Source organism: Lontra canadensis, unplaced genomic scaffold (assembly GCF_010015895.1).
Source record: "Lontra canadensis isolate GAN:19392208 unplaced genomic scaffold, GSC_riverotter_1.0 scaffold84, whole genome shotgun sequence".
In the NCBI taxonomy this organism is placed as follows: Eukaryota; Metazoa; Chordata; class Mammalia; order Carnivora; family Mustelidae; genus Lontra; species Lontra canadensis.
Window position 1 is genome coordinate 7521316 of NW_022631078.1, and position 18845 is coordinate 7540160.

The window sequence follows — 18845 nt, forward strand, 5'->3', positions numbered from 1 at the left end:
AAGACTAACTGGATATAAACGTTACAAGATGTTTGTGCTCAATGTTAGGGAAAAACTCCCTAGCCTCTCGAAGTAGACCCATCTTGTGTTGTCTGTCCCACATCCCTCCCATTCTTCTGGGAGCTATTACCCTCCATGCCAGAGGAGCTCTCAAGGCAGTCACTGTTTCCACAGGAATCTACAGACTGGCCTAGCTATGGGCACCTGACCCAGCTGGGATTTGGGGAATCAGAACTTAATGTCTCTCGCATAGCCCCTGGGGGAGAAGAGGTGGTGGCATCATTTTCCTGCCTTATGAGGCTAGTGAGAGTAGCAGGGAATCCCAGCAGCGACTCCCTGGTTCCATTCCTTCTTCCGTCCCAATGCATCCCTAGCCCTTTCTCTGATTACATTACAGAGCCCCACACCCTCCCCTTACCTCAGCAGAAGCTGGGTGCTCTGCAAGCAATAGGACTGATTAATACTCAAGCAGAACTCGCCAAATGCGTCATGTCATCTATCTGAAAATCTGTGCGTTCCCTACCTTAAGTACTCATGGGGTCCGGATGACCGCTTCAAAGGGGTTTAAAAGAGGGTATTTCTGTCAAGGGTGGTAACCCTAAATTAACAGCAACCGTAGCAGCTTTCTCCAGACGAGTGCTTGCTGTATGCCTGGCATATAGCTGAAGGAAAAAATCTTTTTTTTTTTTTAAAGATTTTATTTGACAGACGGAGATCACAAGTAGGCAGAGAAGCAGGCAGAGAGGAGGAAGCAGGCTCCCTGCTGAGCAGAGAGCCCGATGCGGGGCTCCATCCCAGGACTCTGGGACCGTGACCTGAGCCGAAGGCAGGGACCTTAACCCACTGAGCCACCCAGGTGCCCCAGGAAAAAAATCTTTTTTAAAAGATTTTATTTATTTAGAGAGAGAGCATGAGTGGCAAGAGAGGCAGAGGAAGAGGATCCCAAGCAGACAGAGCCTGGGGTTTGATCATATGACTCTGAGATCACCACCTGAGTGAAGTCAGGAGTTGGACACTTAACCGGCTGAGCCTCCCAGGCGCCCCAGGAAGGTGGGTTTGATTCAGGTTTATTAAGAGTTCAAAGTTTGTTTTTTTCTTTTAAGATTTTATTTGTCAGAGAGAGACTGCAAAAACCAGGTGGAGCGGTAGGCAGAGGGAGAAGCAGTCTTCCCACTCAGCTGGGACCCCGATGTGGGACTCGAACACAGGACCCTGGGATTATGACCTGAGCCTAGGCACATGCTTAACCTGCTGAGCCACCCAAGTGTCCCAAGTTCAAAGTTCTTTTTTTTTTTTTTTTAAGATTTTATTTATTTATTTGAGATACAGAGAGAGACAGAGTGAGATAAAGCATGAGGGAAGGTCAGAGGGAGAAGCAGACTCCCCATGGAGCTGGGAGCCCGATGTGGGACTCGATCTGAGGACTCCGGGATCATGACCTGAGCCAAAGACAGTCGCTTAACTGACTGAGCCACCCAGGTGCCCCAAGTTCAAAAAGTTCTTAATCACTAAGATAAAGATTCTTAAATTGTCTACTATCAGGATCCCTTTATGATCTTAAAAACTGAAGGCCTCAAAGAATTTTTGTCTTTGTGGGTGAACATCTATAAATCTCTCTCTCTCTATATATATATATGATGGAAATCAAAACCAAGAAATTTAAAAGACTTAAAAAGAACAAAACCCATCATGTTAACATAAATATTTTTATTAAAAGCCACTATTCTTCAAAACAAAAGAATTAAAGAGTGGCACTGTTTTACATTTTTGCAAACCTTTCACATCTAATAGAAGACAGCTGGATTCTCCTGCCTGCTTCTTCATTCAGTGCATTGCTTTGGTTGAAGGACAGAAGGAAAAGCTGGCCTCATGCAGACATATAGTGGAACAGGAACTTCGTGAATCTTCTGATAGGGTTCCAGGAGCCCACAGGAGTCCTTGGACCATAGTTTGAGAACCACTACAGTAAACTAGACTGTTTTTCAGTTAAAGACTATATCACCACTGAGTTAGTTTTAGAACTGGCAAGTTCTTCCATGGCCAAGATTTTTTATTTATTTTTTAAAGTAATCTTTATACCCAATGTGGGGCTTGAACTCATGACCCCAAGATCAAGAGTCGCATGCTCTACCGACTGAGCCAGCCAGGCACCCCCATGGCCAAGACATTTTAAACAAACTGCAAAAGATTGTGGTGGTAAAGGCAATTTGAATTCTTTTTAATTCCATTTTAATTGGACACTTTAATACACCAATTTTCAACTTGAGTTCATAAATTCTTCTTTTGCCAGCCAAAATTACATATTAGATTTTTTTCAGGTTTATTTTTCTATACCAAGAAGAGAAAGCAACATGTCATACACGGTCAAGGTTAACATTCGTATAGTGGTTTTACAGTTTACAAAGCTTCTTTCTGTGCACATATGATGCCATTTAGTTATTAGGAGCTGTTCTACAGGGGAAAGGGCGGAGCAGAGACAACTTGCCTGAGACCGCCATCGATGACCAGGCTGTGGACCAGGATTCCTCGTGACCAAGCGATGTGCTCACAGGACAACTCTGCTCTAATGAACAAACATCTCACTTTCGAAAGAAAGCCTTCCAACCTAGGAAGCGGGGATCCTTTATCTATGTTCACTTTTTCACATACACAAGAGACAGCATCTGTTCTAGAATCCAACTGGATTTTATTTGACACAGAATACAATATGGCTGCGGGAATAGCAAACTAAAAAGACAAAGCAGAAAAGACACAGTTCTACCTAATTTATAATTAAGTAACAGGAGGGCAAGTCATTAAATGAATAACAGAACAGTTGAGCTCGATGGAAGAATTCTCTCTCTAGTGCCCGTATCTGAAAGACAAAGTACATTATTTTATTAATTTCTTAGTAATTTCCTGCTTGAGACTACAGAACCTGCCAGAACACAGGAGCAAATGTAAGGAAAACTTAAAACATGTGAGTGCAAGTGTGCTCCCAGACTGGACTGACACGAGGTTTTGCCCCTTTTATTTTATCCTTCACATTTTACCTTCTACCTTCTTCTTGGTGGGAGTCCCTCCATGGGCCTCAACTACACCCACCTGACCCTCCTTCCAGTTAGTGGACAGATGTGCGCAGTATTGGGAGGCGAGAGGGAAAAGTAAGAACCAGGGGCTGCGACGGGGAATTGCTCTGGTGGCTCCAGTCTGCAGCTCAGACACCCTCTGAGCACTCAGCCTCCGCCTCCCACCGCAGCTTGTTTTCACTCAGATCTGCTACTCAGGCAAACACAGGAATAGTCACTAAAAGGCCTGAATTTCAAAATCTATCACCAGGTCCAATTTCCACCCTGATTCCATTCAGCACTAAGAAAGAGAACTGTAGAGAAATGAGGTATGGATTTCAGGTGGTTTCTGACTTCCCCAAAAGCCAAAATTTGGCTCTAATAAGAGTACAAAAACAAACAAGGCTGGGAAAGTTCTTTCACATATAAATGGGCTTCTTGAACAAATATCCTTCTATTATTTTACTCAATCTTCTGTCCAGTTCTTTATGGACCATTATCCTCTGAGTAAAATACTTATATAACAAAGTACAACACAGAACATAATACATTTAACAATGGGTGGAAACCAGGGCACTTGAACTCTGGGTCATGTTGTCAATCACTTGAACTCTGGGTCATGCTGTCAATCATCCCAAAGGACTACTAGATGTTTTAAACACTTCTCATATGAAATCTATTTGAATATCGTCTACCAAAAAAGTTGTGCCAAATTCCACACAGAGTAGAGCTCCAGCGTTTGTAAGTGTACTGGAGAGAAAGCCAGACATTGTCTATCAGATTAAAGGATGCCCATGATTTGTTCCTTCGGAATCTTTTCCCAATGCGTTGTAGAGCCCTGCCTGACAAGGCCGCTGGTGGGACACGGTGGTGGTGTCAAAGCCCAACACGAGGGATTCTTCCTACCCTCCACTTCCTAGGCTCAGTCCAGGGAATATTTAATGGGCAACATGGCACAATTTGGGTCCAAAACAGAACCTGGAGTCTGCTTCAGGGCAGAGCCAATTACAAAGGCCTCCTGAGAATGCAGAAAAGTGTTTTTGCCTTGATATGTGTGACTTCATGGTTCTACTCAGAACTCGAGCTCCTGAGGATTGGGAAGGGCTGTCTCCCGCGTTTTCGTATCTTACACGTTAGGTAGCACACACTTTGCTGAAGGAAGCACCATGGTAGTTAAAAGTTAAAACACCAAGTATTTGGCAGGTTTCTTAAGAAATGAACATGCAGTCAGTAAGACTTCCAAAATTCTTTAAAAAATAAATAACCAAGTGTAAAAGCAAAATAACTGTACCAATAAGGGATTTCTCAACATTTAAAAAAGAACCCCATCTTTTGTTTTTTAAACTTCATTATATATCTTATTAGTCAAAACTCATATTTAAATAAAACCCCCTTCTCAGTGCCTTCTCAGCGCAGTAGGCAGCGCATCAGTCTCATAAATAAAACCCCCTTCTCATAAAAAATTTGATAAAGCAAATGGTGAATAATTCAACAGCAACAAAACATAGCATTTCACAGGGAAAGAAGCATAAAAACATGAAAAGTAGCCAATCTTACTCAAAATTCAAAAAACGCAGCTGGATACTAGTTTTCAACTATCGAAGTAGCTGAGATGGAGAAGTCTGATAACAGAGCCTTAGCAGGAAATGGAGAAAGGGGCCTTCTGCTGCACTGTTTAGAGGGAGTGTAAATTATAATATATTCTAGGGAAAGGAAAATCTGACTTTAATCAAAAATAAAAAGGTACTTGGGGCGCCTGGGTGGCTCAGTGGGTTAAGCCACTGCCTTCGGCTCAGGTCATGATCTCAGGGTCCTGGGATCGAGCCCTGCATCGGGCTCTCTGCTCAGCAGGGAGCTTGCTTCCTCCTCTCTGCCTGCTCCTCTGCCTGCTTGTGATCTCTGTCAAATAAATAAACAAAATCTTAAAAAAAAAAATTTAAAATAAATAAGTAAATAAAAAGGTACACACTCTTCACTCAGAAATTCCTCCTTTAGGAAATACTGCTACAAATACACCTGCACATATTCACAAAGATTCATTTATAGGGATGGTCATCCTTACACACTATTTTTAAGTGAAAAATCTGAAACCTAAAATCTATCAATTAAATAAATTATGGTGTATCAACATAAAAACTACTCTTCAACTATCAGAAAGGAGGTACTCGAATATATATGAAAAAACTCCAAAATGTATGAAATGAAAAAGCAAGGTGATTACTATGTTGGATGCTCATATTTATGTTAAAATTACATACACATATGTACCCATGTGCATGCAAGCATGTTCCAGAGCCAGTCAGGAGGTACTAAGAACTTGTGGTCACCTCTGGGACTGAGATCAGGAGGCTATGGTGGGACACTAAATTTTTTGGGTATGCCCTCTTGACTATCTGAATTTTTTAAAAATTTACCATGTCACGTTTTATTTATATAATACTAGTAATTTAGTTGAGATAGCCACAAATGCCATATCGGAGTTAATCAGCATGAGATGGAATCATGAAGCAGAATAGGTAGATATAATTAACCCCAAGCAAAGATACTTGACCTTGGTTAGCCCCTGGAGCCTTATTATGGATATGATTCTGGAAATAATGAATAGTTTGCAGATTCTCGTATTTTCTACTTTCACAGACCCTGAGAGGTGGGACTCACAGATGAGCACTTGTTTTACTAATTTTAAAAGTTTGTTTGTAAAACAAGGTATGCTCCCTGTCTCTCATCTTCTCAGACTCTGCACTCTCCAGCTTGAGGTGACTCAGGGATGGCATGGCCCACAGAGCCCAGTCTTACAACGTCAGAACAGCCAGACACCTACTTTTGGAATTCCCACTCTCTGTTGTCCAACGGACACACCTGCCGTGTTTTGAGCCAGCGAGAGATGCAGTGGAAGTGAAAAGCATGCTGGAAGAGAAGACACATTTTATTAAAGATTATTCCTCAGCCATCTACTGACGGTCTGTCTCAAGGGCAGCAGCCTGGTGACAAACAGGGGACCAGCGAACAAGGGGAGACAATAAACAATGAGAGGCAAAAGGTCAACAACCCCTCACGCCTTAGTCAGGTACAGGACACTCCCACTGAAATACCGATTAGAAATATAACCACTACGAGAAGGAATTATTCAGGAAGCATCATATAGGCTATAGCAGTGCGTTCTCTCCCCTTCCCTTAAGGGAAGATGGAAATGTGGCTTCCTGGTCCTCTTGGGCCTGTAAGGGGAGGCTTCTACTTTCCTGTACTTTCCTTGGACACATGCCAGGAGGCCCTTGATCACAGGCAGATTTCAAACTTCCCCATTCTTGGTCCCCAGCTGCCCCTCCCCCACCTTGGAGAACGGGAACCCCGGGAGCAGTGACTTCTCCTGCCAAGGCTGAGACAGGCACTTCCCCAATCTCCCCGCACCCAGCTCAGCTCTGTTCAAAAGACCTTCTTTCCAGATTTGTTCAAAGGTGTACCGATATTAAAACAGCTCAGTACCTGGTAAGCCTTTAAGGGGTGAGGCACTTTCTCTTAAAAAGACTAAAAAACTTAAAAAACTTAAAAAGACTAAAAAAGACTAAAAAAACGAGGGAAAAAGGAAGCATCACGATGTACAAACCGCACACAAGCAGCGGAAAAGATGATCAAACGACTTATTTCATGATCTAGGCAAGAAATAAAATGGCCAGAGTACCAAGAAGGCTGGTAACCGAGGGGAGCTAAGAGATGGCTTTCAGATTTGGGCAAAAGGAAAATCTGTGGGAGTTTTTTTGTGTGAGTGAATGACACACAGGTGCTAATCACAATACCTCTGCAACAGACATTTACTCTCCCGACTGCTCATGGGAGCAGAGAATTAAGACAGCAGCTACAAGCGCTCCCCTCATCGTATCTGAGAGGGGTGGGGCTCAGGTGGGGACAGGGGAGAAATGCTGGCTGCCTAGCAGAATAATGAAAGTTCTGCAAGCCTGATTTAATAACAGACTCAAAGTCCGGTCAGCAGGCCCTACCAAAACATGGGGGGACCTTCGAGAAGAGTCACTGAGTGGATTACCATCACGGACACTGTCTTGATAAAGACAGAGACAGAATCTGGTAATCGAGAGTGGAATCCACAGCTAGGACACTGTGGATGGTCCACAGGACAGGTACTCGCCCAGGGTGAGAGCTTTAGATCCCTTTCGTGCAACTCGTTGACTCTCACACAACTCACTGTGAAAGAGAGAGAAAAAAAAAAAAAAAAAAACTTCTAGAAAGCAGAAAGTGAGGCCTTTTTTTCCTCAATCACCAGGTAGTAGGGACAGGCTCACCTAAGGGTATTCAGGACACCTTTCCCCACTGCCCCCCACCCCCATTAGGCCCCTTGCAGCAGTACAGGGTCCTTATATACCCCAACTACCTCGGAAGATGGAGGGAAAGGGGGGCTGCAAGTAAGGATGCAGAGCAGGTGCCAGCATCCCTGCACCAGCCTGGTCCCAACTTTCCGCCTGTTAATAACCAGCGGTCGGCTGAGGGGTGTACCCGCAGTCTCAAGTACACTGCCTAGTGCTTACAGCTCACAGAGGACGCGGACCCCTATCACCTAACCGGAGCCTCACAGCAAGCCTGGTGAGGAATCACGACAGGTATCATTACCTTCCTTTTGCAGACAGGAAACTGAGACTCCGACAAATCAAGGGACTTGCCTAACTCATGGGGCGGGGGGGGCGCGAGAAGACCCAGAACTAGAAGCCGGCGTTGGTCCAAGGGCTTCTGCCACCCCAGGCCAGCTCCTCTTTATGGCAGGCTCCCTGAGCTAGTCTCGCCTTAGCCAAACTTAGGGGAAGTTCACTTCCTTTGCCCTCCACCAAAAGATAACATGGCCCTTGGTATATGCCTCAATGTCAGGCAGGGCAAAGAGCCCGATATATTTCATTTCTTTATCCCCATAAACAACAAATCCAACTGGGCCAATACCGGCTGGGCCAATACAGGCTACTGGGAAATGCTCAAAGGGCCTTGACAGAATAAGAAGGTGTGGGACAGGCTCGGGTAGGACAGAGCCTCAGACTGCTGGGCCAAAGTGCTGATATGTGCTCAGTAACCAACACCCCCCAAAGATGTTACTTATATTTAACAAACAAACACTTATGTCTCCTTTGTGCTAGGATAAAATCGTTTCATCCTGATTATAACTCTGTGCAGTCTACATGAGGGAAGCCAGGGTTAGGGATGTCAAACACCTTGTCTGAAGTCACTTAGCAAGTAAGTCAAAGACAGGGAATGATGGTCTGACTCCAGAGCCTCTTAGGCCTGGGCTATGCTGGGGGCTGCGGGTCCTCTTTCCCCTTGGCACAGGAGGACAGGACAATTTTAGCTCCTGTAACTGGGACTATATGGCTATAGAGACGAATTTTTAACACATGCTAGAAATAACATATTTGATGCTGTTATCCTTCACAGCTGTCACGCCGGGGAAGGCTGTACATTCAGTCCAACGATGCTGGACAAAACATTTCTGGCATGAGCCGCGTTAAAAAGAAATCCTAACTTAGTACGTTTGCCATACTTTAGAACACACAGACACGGGCCCTTGAACACTCAATTTATTTGCCAAACTTAGTTCAACAAGGCATATATAGCCCTAAAAAAAGATCTGTTAAGAAGGTAAAGATGTCCACCAACAGGGGAATATTCCAAAGACTGCCACAGGCCTTGCAGGCAATTCCCAAAGATGAATCCCCAAAGTGTTGCTAACAAAAGTCGTTCCTCTTTATAATTAAGACAAAATGGTGCCCGTATAATAACTAGTAATTTTTAACCTATCACAGGTGAACAGTACAAAGATTTAAAATCTTTTTTACTATTTGTATACCTTTTGGGAGAAAGGTGGGCTAGTCATTTTTTTTCCTAGTTATTTTCAAGACTGGCAAAGCAGGAAAAGTGGTAATATGTTTACAAGCCATGCTGATAGGGAAAGATGTTTCCTTACGTTACAGACTCCCCATGCAACAGTGCACTCTTCAGAAGTAGCGGACGCCTGGTTAGCTTGACATTCTATGCCTGTGGGAACAAGAGCAACAAGATCACTGGACCTCCCGCGCCCCACCTGCGTAGTATCACAAGCACAGGATTTGGGCGAGGTAGGGGTGAGGGTGATGCAAACCTGGACAAAATCTCAAGTGGTTCATTAGTCACCATTGTTTTCTCATGAGTGTAGGAAGGGGAGAAGCGCAGAAGGCAGAGATGTGACTTATCCGTTTGCTTTGCAACCATTTCCTCTCCTTGGTCACAGAGTGATGAAGGAAAAGGCACATTTTTAGTTCTGAACATAACCTGACCTGTCCAAACCAAAGTGATTTCTCCTAGTTTGGTTCATCTAGTAAATTCTTAAAGCTACCTCGTAACTCTTACTGTTCTGAGAAGTGGCATCTTCTCCCTGTTTTGGGCAAATGCTGCCTCTGAGGTCCTTCCAACAGTATGGCCTCACTGGGTAACAAGCTCCAGCCCCTCGAGGGGTCAGGCACACACACAAGAACTGGGACAGAAGCAAAATAAAAGAGGTGAAGAGGCCTGTGGCACACTTGAGCGCATGCTCTGTGTGAAAGCACCAAAACTCAAACACCTTTAAAACACCGTCAAACAAAGCCAATCTGTTCAGCCAATGGGCTAGAGACTTGGGGCCCACAAACTGGTGATGTGTACTACCCAAGGTGATGCTGTCTTGTGAACAGAGCACATTATGGCAAATATCTCCAAATATCAATTTCACAGAGGGGGAAGAGAGAGGAATTAAAATAGAATACAAATCTGACTGAGGTCAAGAACTGATGAGTAAAGCTCTACTGGGATGAATCTTGAAGGAACAAGAATTACTAGTGTCTAATTTGCTTTCTCTGAAGGTGGTAACTAAATGGAGTCTCTCATTTGAAGAATAAAAAGTTTTGGGAAAGACTAAAAATAGACAATTACTTCAAACTTCCATAGGTGAGAAACAGAAAGACTGTAGGCAAATAGTGCTGAGACTTGAATGGGTCTGTCTGGTCTTGGGGGAAATTATACACCATAAGGGTTTTTTCCATCCTTCAAAACTATGAAAGGCAAAGGATCTGAAATCACAAAACTTCCTTTTGCTACCAGATCCACACTACAAAGAGAGTAACTGGGTTCTCCTTCTGATAGGAGTGGAGAATCCAGAGTCTATGCAGTATATGCAAGGATTTACTGGAGCTGTGACTGCACTACCATTTTCAAAAGTAGAGAAAATAAAATCTGATGACCTTCAAGTTGGATTCTCTCAGATGAGTACAATATATCTTGAAATTAGTTAATTAAGAGATAATTATTACTGAAATAAATAACGACTGTTTCAAGGTACATGATCATGTTTAAATTTTTCTAGCTCAAGGTATTTTTAAGGGACTCTTTCTGTGCCAAGTGCAAAGTAGGCTCTCAGTACCTTAATAAGCAAACAAAACCACTTCTACCAACAGAGACAATGGGGACCAAATACATATGCATTCTTTACCTGGTAATTCCTAACAAAGAACAAAAATATATAGGAGGGATAGGACTGCAATCTACAAAGCCATGAAAGAAAGGATATGGCATGAAAAACTATTAAATATGAGTGTAAAATGTTTTCAAATAGAAAATGTTCTTGAGGGGCGCCTGGGTGGCTCAGTCAGTTGAGCGTCTGCCTTCAGGTCAGGTCACGATCCCAGCGTCCTGGGATCAAGCCCCATATGAGGCTCCCTGCTTAGTGGGAAACCTTCTTCTCCCTCTTTCTCTCCCTCTGCCTGCTGCTTCCCTTACTTGTGCTCTCTCTCTCTAATAAATAAAATCTTAAAAAAAAAAAAAAAATTCTTGAGCTGTTGGTGCAGACAGGAGTTGAGTCGTTCATTTAAACAGGGAAAGTTAACTATTCACTGTCAACCTAGAGCAGCCAAAACAAGCAGCACATAATGGGTTCCTGTCATACCCCTGCAAAGGCAGAGGCTTAGTGCATGCAATACATAGTCTGGGGACTTTTAAACTTCAATATAAGAGCATTACCAGGGCGCCTGGGTGGCTCAGTGGGTTAAGCCTCTGCCTTCGGCTCAGGTCATGATCTCAGGGTCCTGGGATCGAGCCCCGCATCGGGCTATCTGCTCCGCGGGGAGCTTGCTTCCCCTTCCCCCTCTGCCTACCTCTCTGCCTACTTGTGATCTCTATCAAACAAATAAATAAAAAATCTTAAAAAAAAAAAAAAAAGCATTGAGCATTACCACCAAAGGTCTGCTAAGGAAGCAATGGTTTCACCTTGGAAGCTGATGGATTTCACACTTTCAAAACAGGGATGGACCTGTGGTTTAGGAAGAGGCTAACTTCTCATGGGCAAAGGGTGGGTCTACACCCTTCTGGATGCCCTCTTCATCTGGAACAAGACTACCTGAGATAATGGATAAAACCTAGATTATGTGTTTCAGCAACTCTTAACAACAACAAAGAAATGGGGCAATATACAATAAATATGAAGCTAGAAGAGGGCATGTAGTGTTAATTTTTACTCAAAAGAGGAAGTCTTCAGACCAAGAAAGCTTTACAGAAGAGTCCAACTTGGGCACAGCCATAATCACTGTTACTTATTTAGGGCTATGTACATAATTATTCATTTAATGCCAGACCAGAATTTATTAGAAAATGGCCATTGCTAAATCAAGATTCTTATTTTCAGCTTTGACAAAAAGTCTTTTTACAGGAATCATAATCCCTTTATTTTTTTAACGGAAGGCAAGCCCAGTTGTGGCAACCAGACTTCTCTGTAGTGTCTGTGATAAGCAAAAAGGTGTATTTCTTAAGGGTAAAAATTTGATCTCAGTCACTGTTTTGTACTGGTGCCTAGCAAAATGCCCAGGATGTGAGCATTCATTGAATGAATAAAAGACAAGACTTGAAAACAGACTCTTAATTATAGAGAACAATTTGATGGTTATCAGAGGGGAGGATGATGAGGAGATGGGTTAAATAGGTGATGGAGATTAAGAAATGCACTTGTCATGATGAGCACCCAGTAATGTACGGAAGAGTTAGTCACTACTATATTGTATGCCTGAAACTAATATAATGATGCATGTTAACTAGAATTAAAATAAAACCTTAAGGGATGCCTGGGTGGCTCAGTGGGTTAAGCCTCTGCCTTTGGCTCAGGTCATGGTCTCAGGATCCTGGGATGGATCCCCACATCGAGCTTTCTGCTCATCAGGGAATCTGCTTCCCCCCTCTCTCTACCGGCCTCTCTGCCCACTTGTGATATCTCTGTCAAATAATAAAATCTTTAAAAATAAAATAAAACCTTAAGAAATAATTTTTTAAAAAAAGAACAAACTTCTCAATTAAAATTTTGAAAAGACATGACTTGAAAATACTTTCGTAATTTTTTGTTATAAGATTTCAATATTCTGGGGCGCCTGGCTAGCTCAGTCAGTAGAGCATGAGGCTCCTGATCTCAGGGTTGTGAGTTCAAGCCCCACACCGGGGCATACTTAAAAAAAAAAAAAAAAATCAAGAAATCAATATTCTACTTCATCTAACATTTAAAATATATGATAAAGTAGGTAGGTATCTAACTGAAGACCTACATTGATCCCTCAAGCGTTCAACTAAGATAAAGTATCAATGGCCTTTGTTCGTTGTGGTCCTCCCAAGAAGTATATTCTCTTGAATCCAGAGAGACACAAAATGACTTAAATAACTTAAAAAACCCAAACCAGGGTTATTTGGAATCATTAATTATTTACAGAAGAGAGACCCAAGAAAATAAAATTTGCTTTGGGCACAACTCCTTATGAAAATGCACAGCAACAAAATTGGCACACATGTAATCAGAACCCCACCCAAACACATTTAAAACTGGGCATATGTTTCTCCGTGATGGATTCCTTCTATCTATACTAAACACGATGGTAGCTGCTGTCGGCTTTGACTGTCGTGTGAAAAGGTAAACAGGGTCAAAATTCAAACCACGGACAGCAAACTACCAACACATATTTGATTGGTGCTTTCCAAGTTGCAATGATCAGACTATTTCCCTATCTTGTATTTTTATTATTCATTGAGCAAGTGTTTAGTGAGAACCTATTACATACTGGACACTATGCTAGATGCTGGGAAGAGAGCAGTAAATAACATACATATGATAGAGAACGAACTAAATTAAATACTACAAAGGCAACCATGGGAGGTCTTGGGAATGTTTAACAAAACTGTCACAGCCTGTGTGCATGTTAAGTATGGGCAGGGAACACATCTCTGAGCTAGTTCAAGATGAGATCTAAGGACCAACTATGGGTTAGTTCCACACTGCTCCATAAAGTCACCACTAGCCTCATATAGCTACTGAACACTTGAAATGCGGCTAGTCTGAATTGAGAGGTGCTGTAATCATAAAATACGCTTCAAAGACTTACTACCAAAAAGAAAATGTAGAATATTTCACTTTAAAATATTATTTACAGGGCGCCTGGGTGGCTCAGTCGTTAAGGGTCTGCCTTCGGCTCAGGTCATGATCCCAGTATCCTGGGATTGAGCCCCACACTGGGCTCCCTAATCGGCGAGGAGCCTGCCTCTCCCTCTCCCACTCCCCTTGCCTGTGTTCCTTCTCTCACTGCACCTCTCTGTGTCAAATAAATAAAATAAAATCTTAAAAATAAATAAAAAATAAGATATTATTTACATGTTGAAATGAAATTTTTTTGGATATAGCAGGATAAATAAAATGCAAATCACCTATTTCTTTTTACTGTAATGTGGGTACCAGAAAAAATTTAAATTATGTATGTGCTTGCATGTGTGGCTCATATTCAGATCAGACAGTAGTGGGTTAGGCAAAGGTAGTGGAGAGAAGAGGGAGAATATTGCACACCAAGGCAACAGGATGTAAAAAGGCTCTAAAAAAGAGCATGGACAACTCAAGAAAGGAAAGAAAGTCAAAAAAACTATCAGAGTGAGTGGGAGAGTGTTGCAAGATGAAGCTGGAGAGGCAAGTGAGTGATTTTCAAAATAAGTGTCTACAAATCCAACTCTAGAAAGCTGAAATTTCTTCCCCTTATACCTCATCTCTGTAACAAACCATTTTAGTACCTGGATTAAAAAGTAACCTCAACTATTACTGGTATGATCAACACACTTGCCCCTATTACTATAAGGATCCTAAGTCCGTCAACTGCTATCAAATCCACCATGTACTGGCTACTACATGTGATGGAATCTGTAGGAGATTTAAATGAAATTTCTTTACTGCAATTAGCTGTCTATTTCAATGTTGGCAGCGATGTCCTCTTAACTTTGGGGCTAACACTGAAATTCCTTATTTCGTTGGCTTCTTTTCTTTATAAATCTTGCCAAGCAAAAACTAGCTTTGGTGGAATATTTTAGCTCAAAGTTTATTTTTTTCCTTTCACTATTTTTGCCTTTGAGTCTGGGTATGAGATGGGAAATATAGAGGAATAATCAACAGTGCCTCTGTGTCCACAACTCATTCTAAATGTGTGCTTGCCATCTTTAGATTGAGTAGATTTATTCTGAGAGATGAGTGTGCCTCCAGGATATCATTAAATCTACTCTATTTCAAACACACCAGCGGACTAGAGGCAGAAGACACCAAGTGTTCTGACTAGGCTGTGTATCTCCTTGGGAAGAAGAAATTTGGTCACATCAGGATAGCCACAATCTCTGTAACCTTCTCAACTTCCTCCCATCCTCCTCCAGTTACTTACAAAGATCCATAATGTGGTTCCTGCAGATGGCACAGTTATCAACCACAATATCCCAGGCCCAGAGGGCTACTGCATTCCACTGCAAAGAGAAAAAGGGGGAACAATGCACTCTCCTTGTAACACAGGCACGCACACACTCTAGGATTTCATGCTGCAGCTGCAGTTATCATCTCTTTGGCCACAAGGATCTCCAAACATATGAGTTTGGGGATATTACATTACTCTTATTTATTTTATAAGAGGACAACAGAAGGCCTCACGTGTGCTCACCTGTACTTTAAACAGTTGAGTATGTGAACACAAATTAATGGATTGTCTTTATTTTCTCCCACAGCTTACAATAATTTAGTCAACCATACCAATGTAAGAAAATCAGGAATAATTCTTAAGTGCCTATTTTAGGTTTAATAAGCACAAACTTGAATTTCTGTACAGGTTCCCCGGAAGAGCTCAATTTCTGCACAGAAAAGTATCTGCTCTTCAAGGCAGCTTTGAAAGAATGAGCCGGGCGGGAGGTGAAAGCTAGGAACAGAAGAACTATGATGATGATTGGATCATAAAATGGGTAATCGTGGGATAAGCTGGATAACCAACTACCCAGTGTGTGCATACACAGAGCAAGGTCATGACTTAAATCTTCCAAGATTATTTCACAACAAACTCTACAATTCACCAGAATTTTGGTTAGTTCCTACCATCAAATAAACTGCTGTTCTCAACTTTCACATGCTCAGACTCTCATTTAGTTTAAGATAATTCCAATTAAGTGTTTATCTAAAAGCAGCATTTAAGCAATTTAACCTTCTGGCTTCTGCAATTATAAATATTCCCAAACTCCCTTTTCCTCCACTAATCTGGTGCTACTTCCAAAACCTTCACCTCTTTCAAACCCAATTCTCAGAGCCTAGTTCAACTTCTTCAGCACTTTTCACCAGAAAGCTTCAACTTGAAGGAAAAAAAAAAAAACAACCCCTATTTCTTTTCTTCAATATGGCTGCTGCCTGTAACTGAGCATGCAGTGTCCACAATGAAACACCAAAAAAGCAATAGCAGGGGGAATATTGTCGGTGTTTAGCCAGATACTCAAGTAATAACATTTCCCCTATTTCAGTCTTCATTTGGAAGAGATTTATTTGATACTATGTGGGCATCGGCACTTTTCTCCCACACTATTGGCAAACCACTCTAAGACATTTCATGCAAAAAGACACGTTCAACATTTTTGCTTTCCCACTTTCACCAGGTCGCTCGCCACTAGTACTCAACCCTTCCTAAATGACGCAAGGTTTGGGCTCACATTTTCTTTTTAAACAAATTCCATCATTTGAGGGGGAGGGGAAACAGAGGGATTTAGATATGACCACAGAACTGTGGCGGCTGTGTGACAAACCAACAGACCTCTCAGAAGAGCCTAGAGTTGTTACACTGGAGACACTTTAACTCGGCGGGGACGAGGACTAGAGATAGGGCTAAGGGAGGCCTTGATTAGGCGAGGACCGAATTAGGGTCCCTCAATAAGTGGGGCTCCGGGCTTCGGGAAGAGGCGGGGCAAGGAGATCACCAGCCGGGCTCCTCCGAAGCCTCCAATGCGGTAGGAACTGAAGTCCCGGCTTTCGCCGCACTGCCCCCATCCTCCACCCACTGCATCGTTCCGACTCCCCCTTCCATCCACCCCACCCACTCCTCCCCACCCCTCCACCACTCCAGTGACAGCTCAGGCGCTTGGCTCTCCCAGATGAGTTGCAACCCCGCGTATCGCAATAAGCGCTTCCGTGATTGGCCCCTCAGACTCCAAGCGAAACCAATACTGCCATTGGCAGTGGGCCCCAGTCACGCCGATCAACTCTAAGACCCGCCCCCTAGTTTCCTTTCCTGGTACCCGGTCTCAGGAACGCCCTGAAATGAAGCCCTTTCCTCCGCGCCTCGGTCATCCTCGGGCCTGCCAGCCAGATCCGCGCCTCTCTATCTTCCCTGAGGAAGGCGCTGGCGAGACCCAACCTTTTTCACTTCAAAGCGCTTCTTGCCCGCGCCGCTGTTGGTGCCGCTCGGGGTATCCACATCCATCGCTGCCGCCATTTTGGAAACACACGGTCTGTCGTCCGGCCACTGCGCCTGCGCACCAGCGCACGCCTCCCTCCTCTTCCCTCCCCGGCACCTCCTCCCGCACCCCGCCCCCTACTGGCGCGCGAGGGGCAGGTGGGGGGCGGAGCACGTAGCCACGCCTCTTAAAGGCGCTGGTGCAGGTCCCTCCCTCCCCGCCTCCCCACCTCCGGGCCCCAGTGTCGGCCGGGGAAGAGGCGGTGGCCGGGGCGGGGCCGGGCGGGGCCCAGCCGACGTGATCGAGCGGGGTGGAAACGCTCGAAAGACTCCCTCTCGCCTCCTCCCCCGGGAAGCCCCCGGCCGCTCTCCTTCTGCTGGGGCGGCGGCTGCTTCCTCCGCCTCGGCCGCGACCTGCAGTGCCGGCCCCGCCCCGCCCCGCCTTCCCCGGCCGCAGCACCGCTCCAGTGCCGGCGGGTCTAAAGCAGCGCGTTTCGCCGGGAAGCAGCAAGGCCGGTTGCTGCGACTCCTGATCGCGAAAAGGGAGACCCCACAGTTTCGCAGGTTCCAGATCCGTTTCCGAGCCAGGTCCGACGTGCAGCCTCCCTGGTAGATCCGGGCCCAGGCACCGTTTGGTTCCTGATTCCGATTCGGGAAATGCTCAGGATACAACGGGGAGCTCCCCGAATGTCCTCTCCGGGGCCCAACTGTGTAGGCATTCTCCAGTCCTGCCTTAACCTGCACACCTGAAATAGGCGGAGGAGGCTTAGGAGCCTGGGAGATGCCATCTCCAGCCCGCCCGAGATAGCATTCCGTGCTAGAATGCTCTTTGGTTAAGGGACACGACTTCAGCTTCACATACTTGAGCACACGTTTCCTATTCCTCAATTGGTCATCTGACTATGGTGTCCTTTTCCCCTAATTTCCGTCCTCTTTTCGCTCCTTGCCCTGTAGTCTCATCTGCAGTTGCTGTACGTCTTAATTCTTGTGAGGCGCTTGGCCATTGATTCTTACTGGTCGTTCCTTCCCAGCCAAAGCACCTGGACTTTATGTCACCCGCCCATTTCTACATCCGATGCCCCTTGTGAATCTCTAACCTTGCGGAAGTATGACTCGGCTAGATCATTCTTGAATCTTGTATTAGTTTAGTTGAAATCTCGTATTTTCTCTTAAAAAAAATTGGGAGTGTACTGATTCCATTGCCAAACCGGAAGAACTGCGATTTGTTTCCTTGTCTTAGTCATAAACGGGAACAACAAATCCATGAAAACACCACCATACTTTCAACCAGACTTGGAAAGAGAAAAAATTGTCCGAGACCTTAAAACATTATGGGAACCCTACAAAGTTTTTCTTAGCCCAAATTTTGTTAGAGTAATAATCCCATGTTGAGATTTCTGTCATCTAATTTATTGCATTCCCAAAGGCCCCTACAGGATACTAAAAACCCATAGTAAATTAAGGTATTAAGGGCATATTTATCCTTCATTAAATTCATTGAGTATGTACAAGTTTCTGTTATAAATAGGAGAGACACGGTGATGAAGGAGTCAGAATTCCTAGTAGGGAAATAATACACGAATAAGCAAATACATTGAGGGGAAGAAAAAAAAACACCCTCAGGTATCAATAAATGCTATTAAGAAGACAAAACGAGGGGTGCCTGGCTGGCTCAAGTGTCTGCCTTGGGCTCAGGTCATGATCCTGGAGTCCTGGGATCAAGTCCTGCGTTGGGCCATCTGCTGGGTGGGAGAGCCTTGCGTCTTCCTCTCCTTCCCCTGTTGCTCGTGCTCTCTCTCTCTCTCTCTCTCATTATTTCTGTCTCTCTCATAGAAATAAAATCTTAAAAAAAAAAAAAGAAGAGGAAGAAGGAGAAGAAGACAAAATGAGATCATGAAATTGAAGGGAGAATTAGGTGATTAGGAAAGGCCTCTATGAGAAGTGACACTGCAGCTGAAGTCCTTTACAAGGGCCTAAAGGATCCTCCATGATCTGTTACCCATTCATTTAATGTGCACACATATCTTCGAACATGTTTTTC

General features: G+C 43.9%; 1 protein-coding gene across 2 annotated transcripts; it reads right to left on the reverse strand.

The window, feature by feature from the left end:
- Nucleotides 1-2188: 2188 nt before the first annotated feature.
- Nucleotides 2189-16899, reverse strand: RBX1 (ring-box 1). Of its 2 annotated transcripts, XM_032882919.1 has the most exons (5): nucleotides 16766-16899; nucleotides 14768-14846; nucleotides 9004-9074; nucleotides 5869-5954; nucleotides 2189-2854 (listed from the first exon to the last, which is right to left on the reverse strand). In XM_032882919.1, exons 1-5 carry the CDS (start codon nucleotides 16841-16843, stop codon nucleotides 2842-2844), a joined length of 327 nt encoding a protein of 108 aa, XP_032738810.1. In that variant the 5' UTR covers nucleotides 16844-16899; the 3' UTR covers nucleotides 2189-2841. The 2 variants fall into 2 exon arrangements, with proteins under 2 accessions (XP_032738810.1, XP_032738809.1); XM_032882918.1 differs by lacking the exon at nucleotides 9004-9074.
- Between the last annotated feature and the right edge of the window lie 1946 nt (nucleotides 16900-18845).

What these genes read in the sequence shown, in the direction of transcription:
- RBX1 (XM_032882918.1), bottom strand. Translation starts at nt 16,843, where the DNA reads ATGGCGGCAGCGATGGATGTGGATACCCCGAGCGGCACCAACAGCGGC. An exon ending in GAACCACATTATGGATCTTT is followed by an intron (nt 5,955 to 14,767) that starts GTAAGTAACTGG and finishes CTTCTCTTCCAG; the next exon opens with CATGCTTTTCACTTCCACTG. An exon ending in AGAGAGTGGGAATTCCAAAA is followed by an intron (nt 2,855 to 5,868) that starts GTAGGTGTCTGG and finishes TTTGTCTTTCAG; the next exon opens with ATACGGGCACTAGAGAGAGA.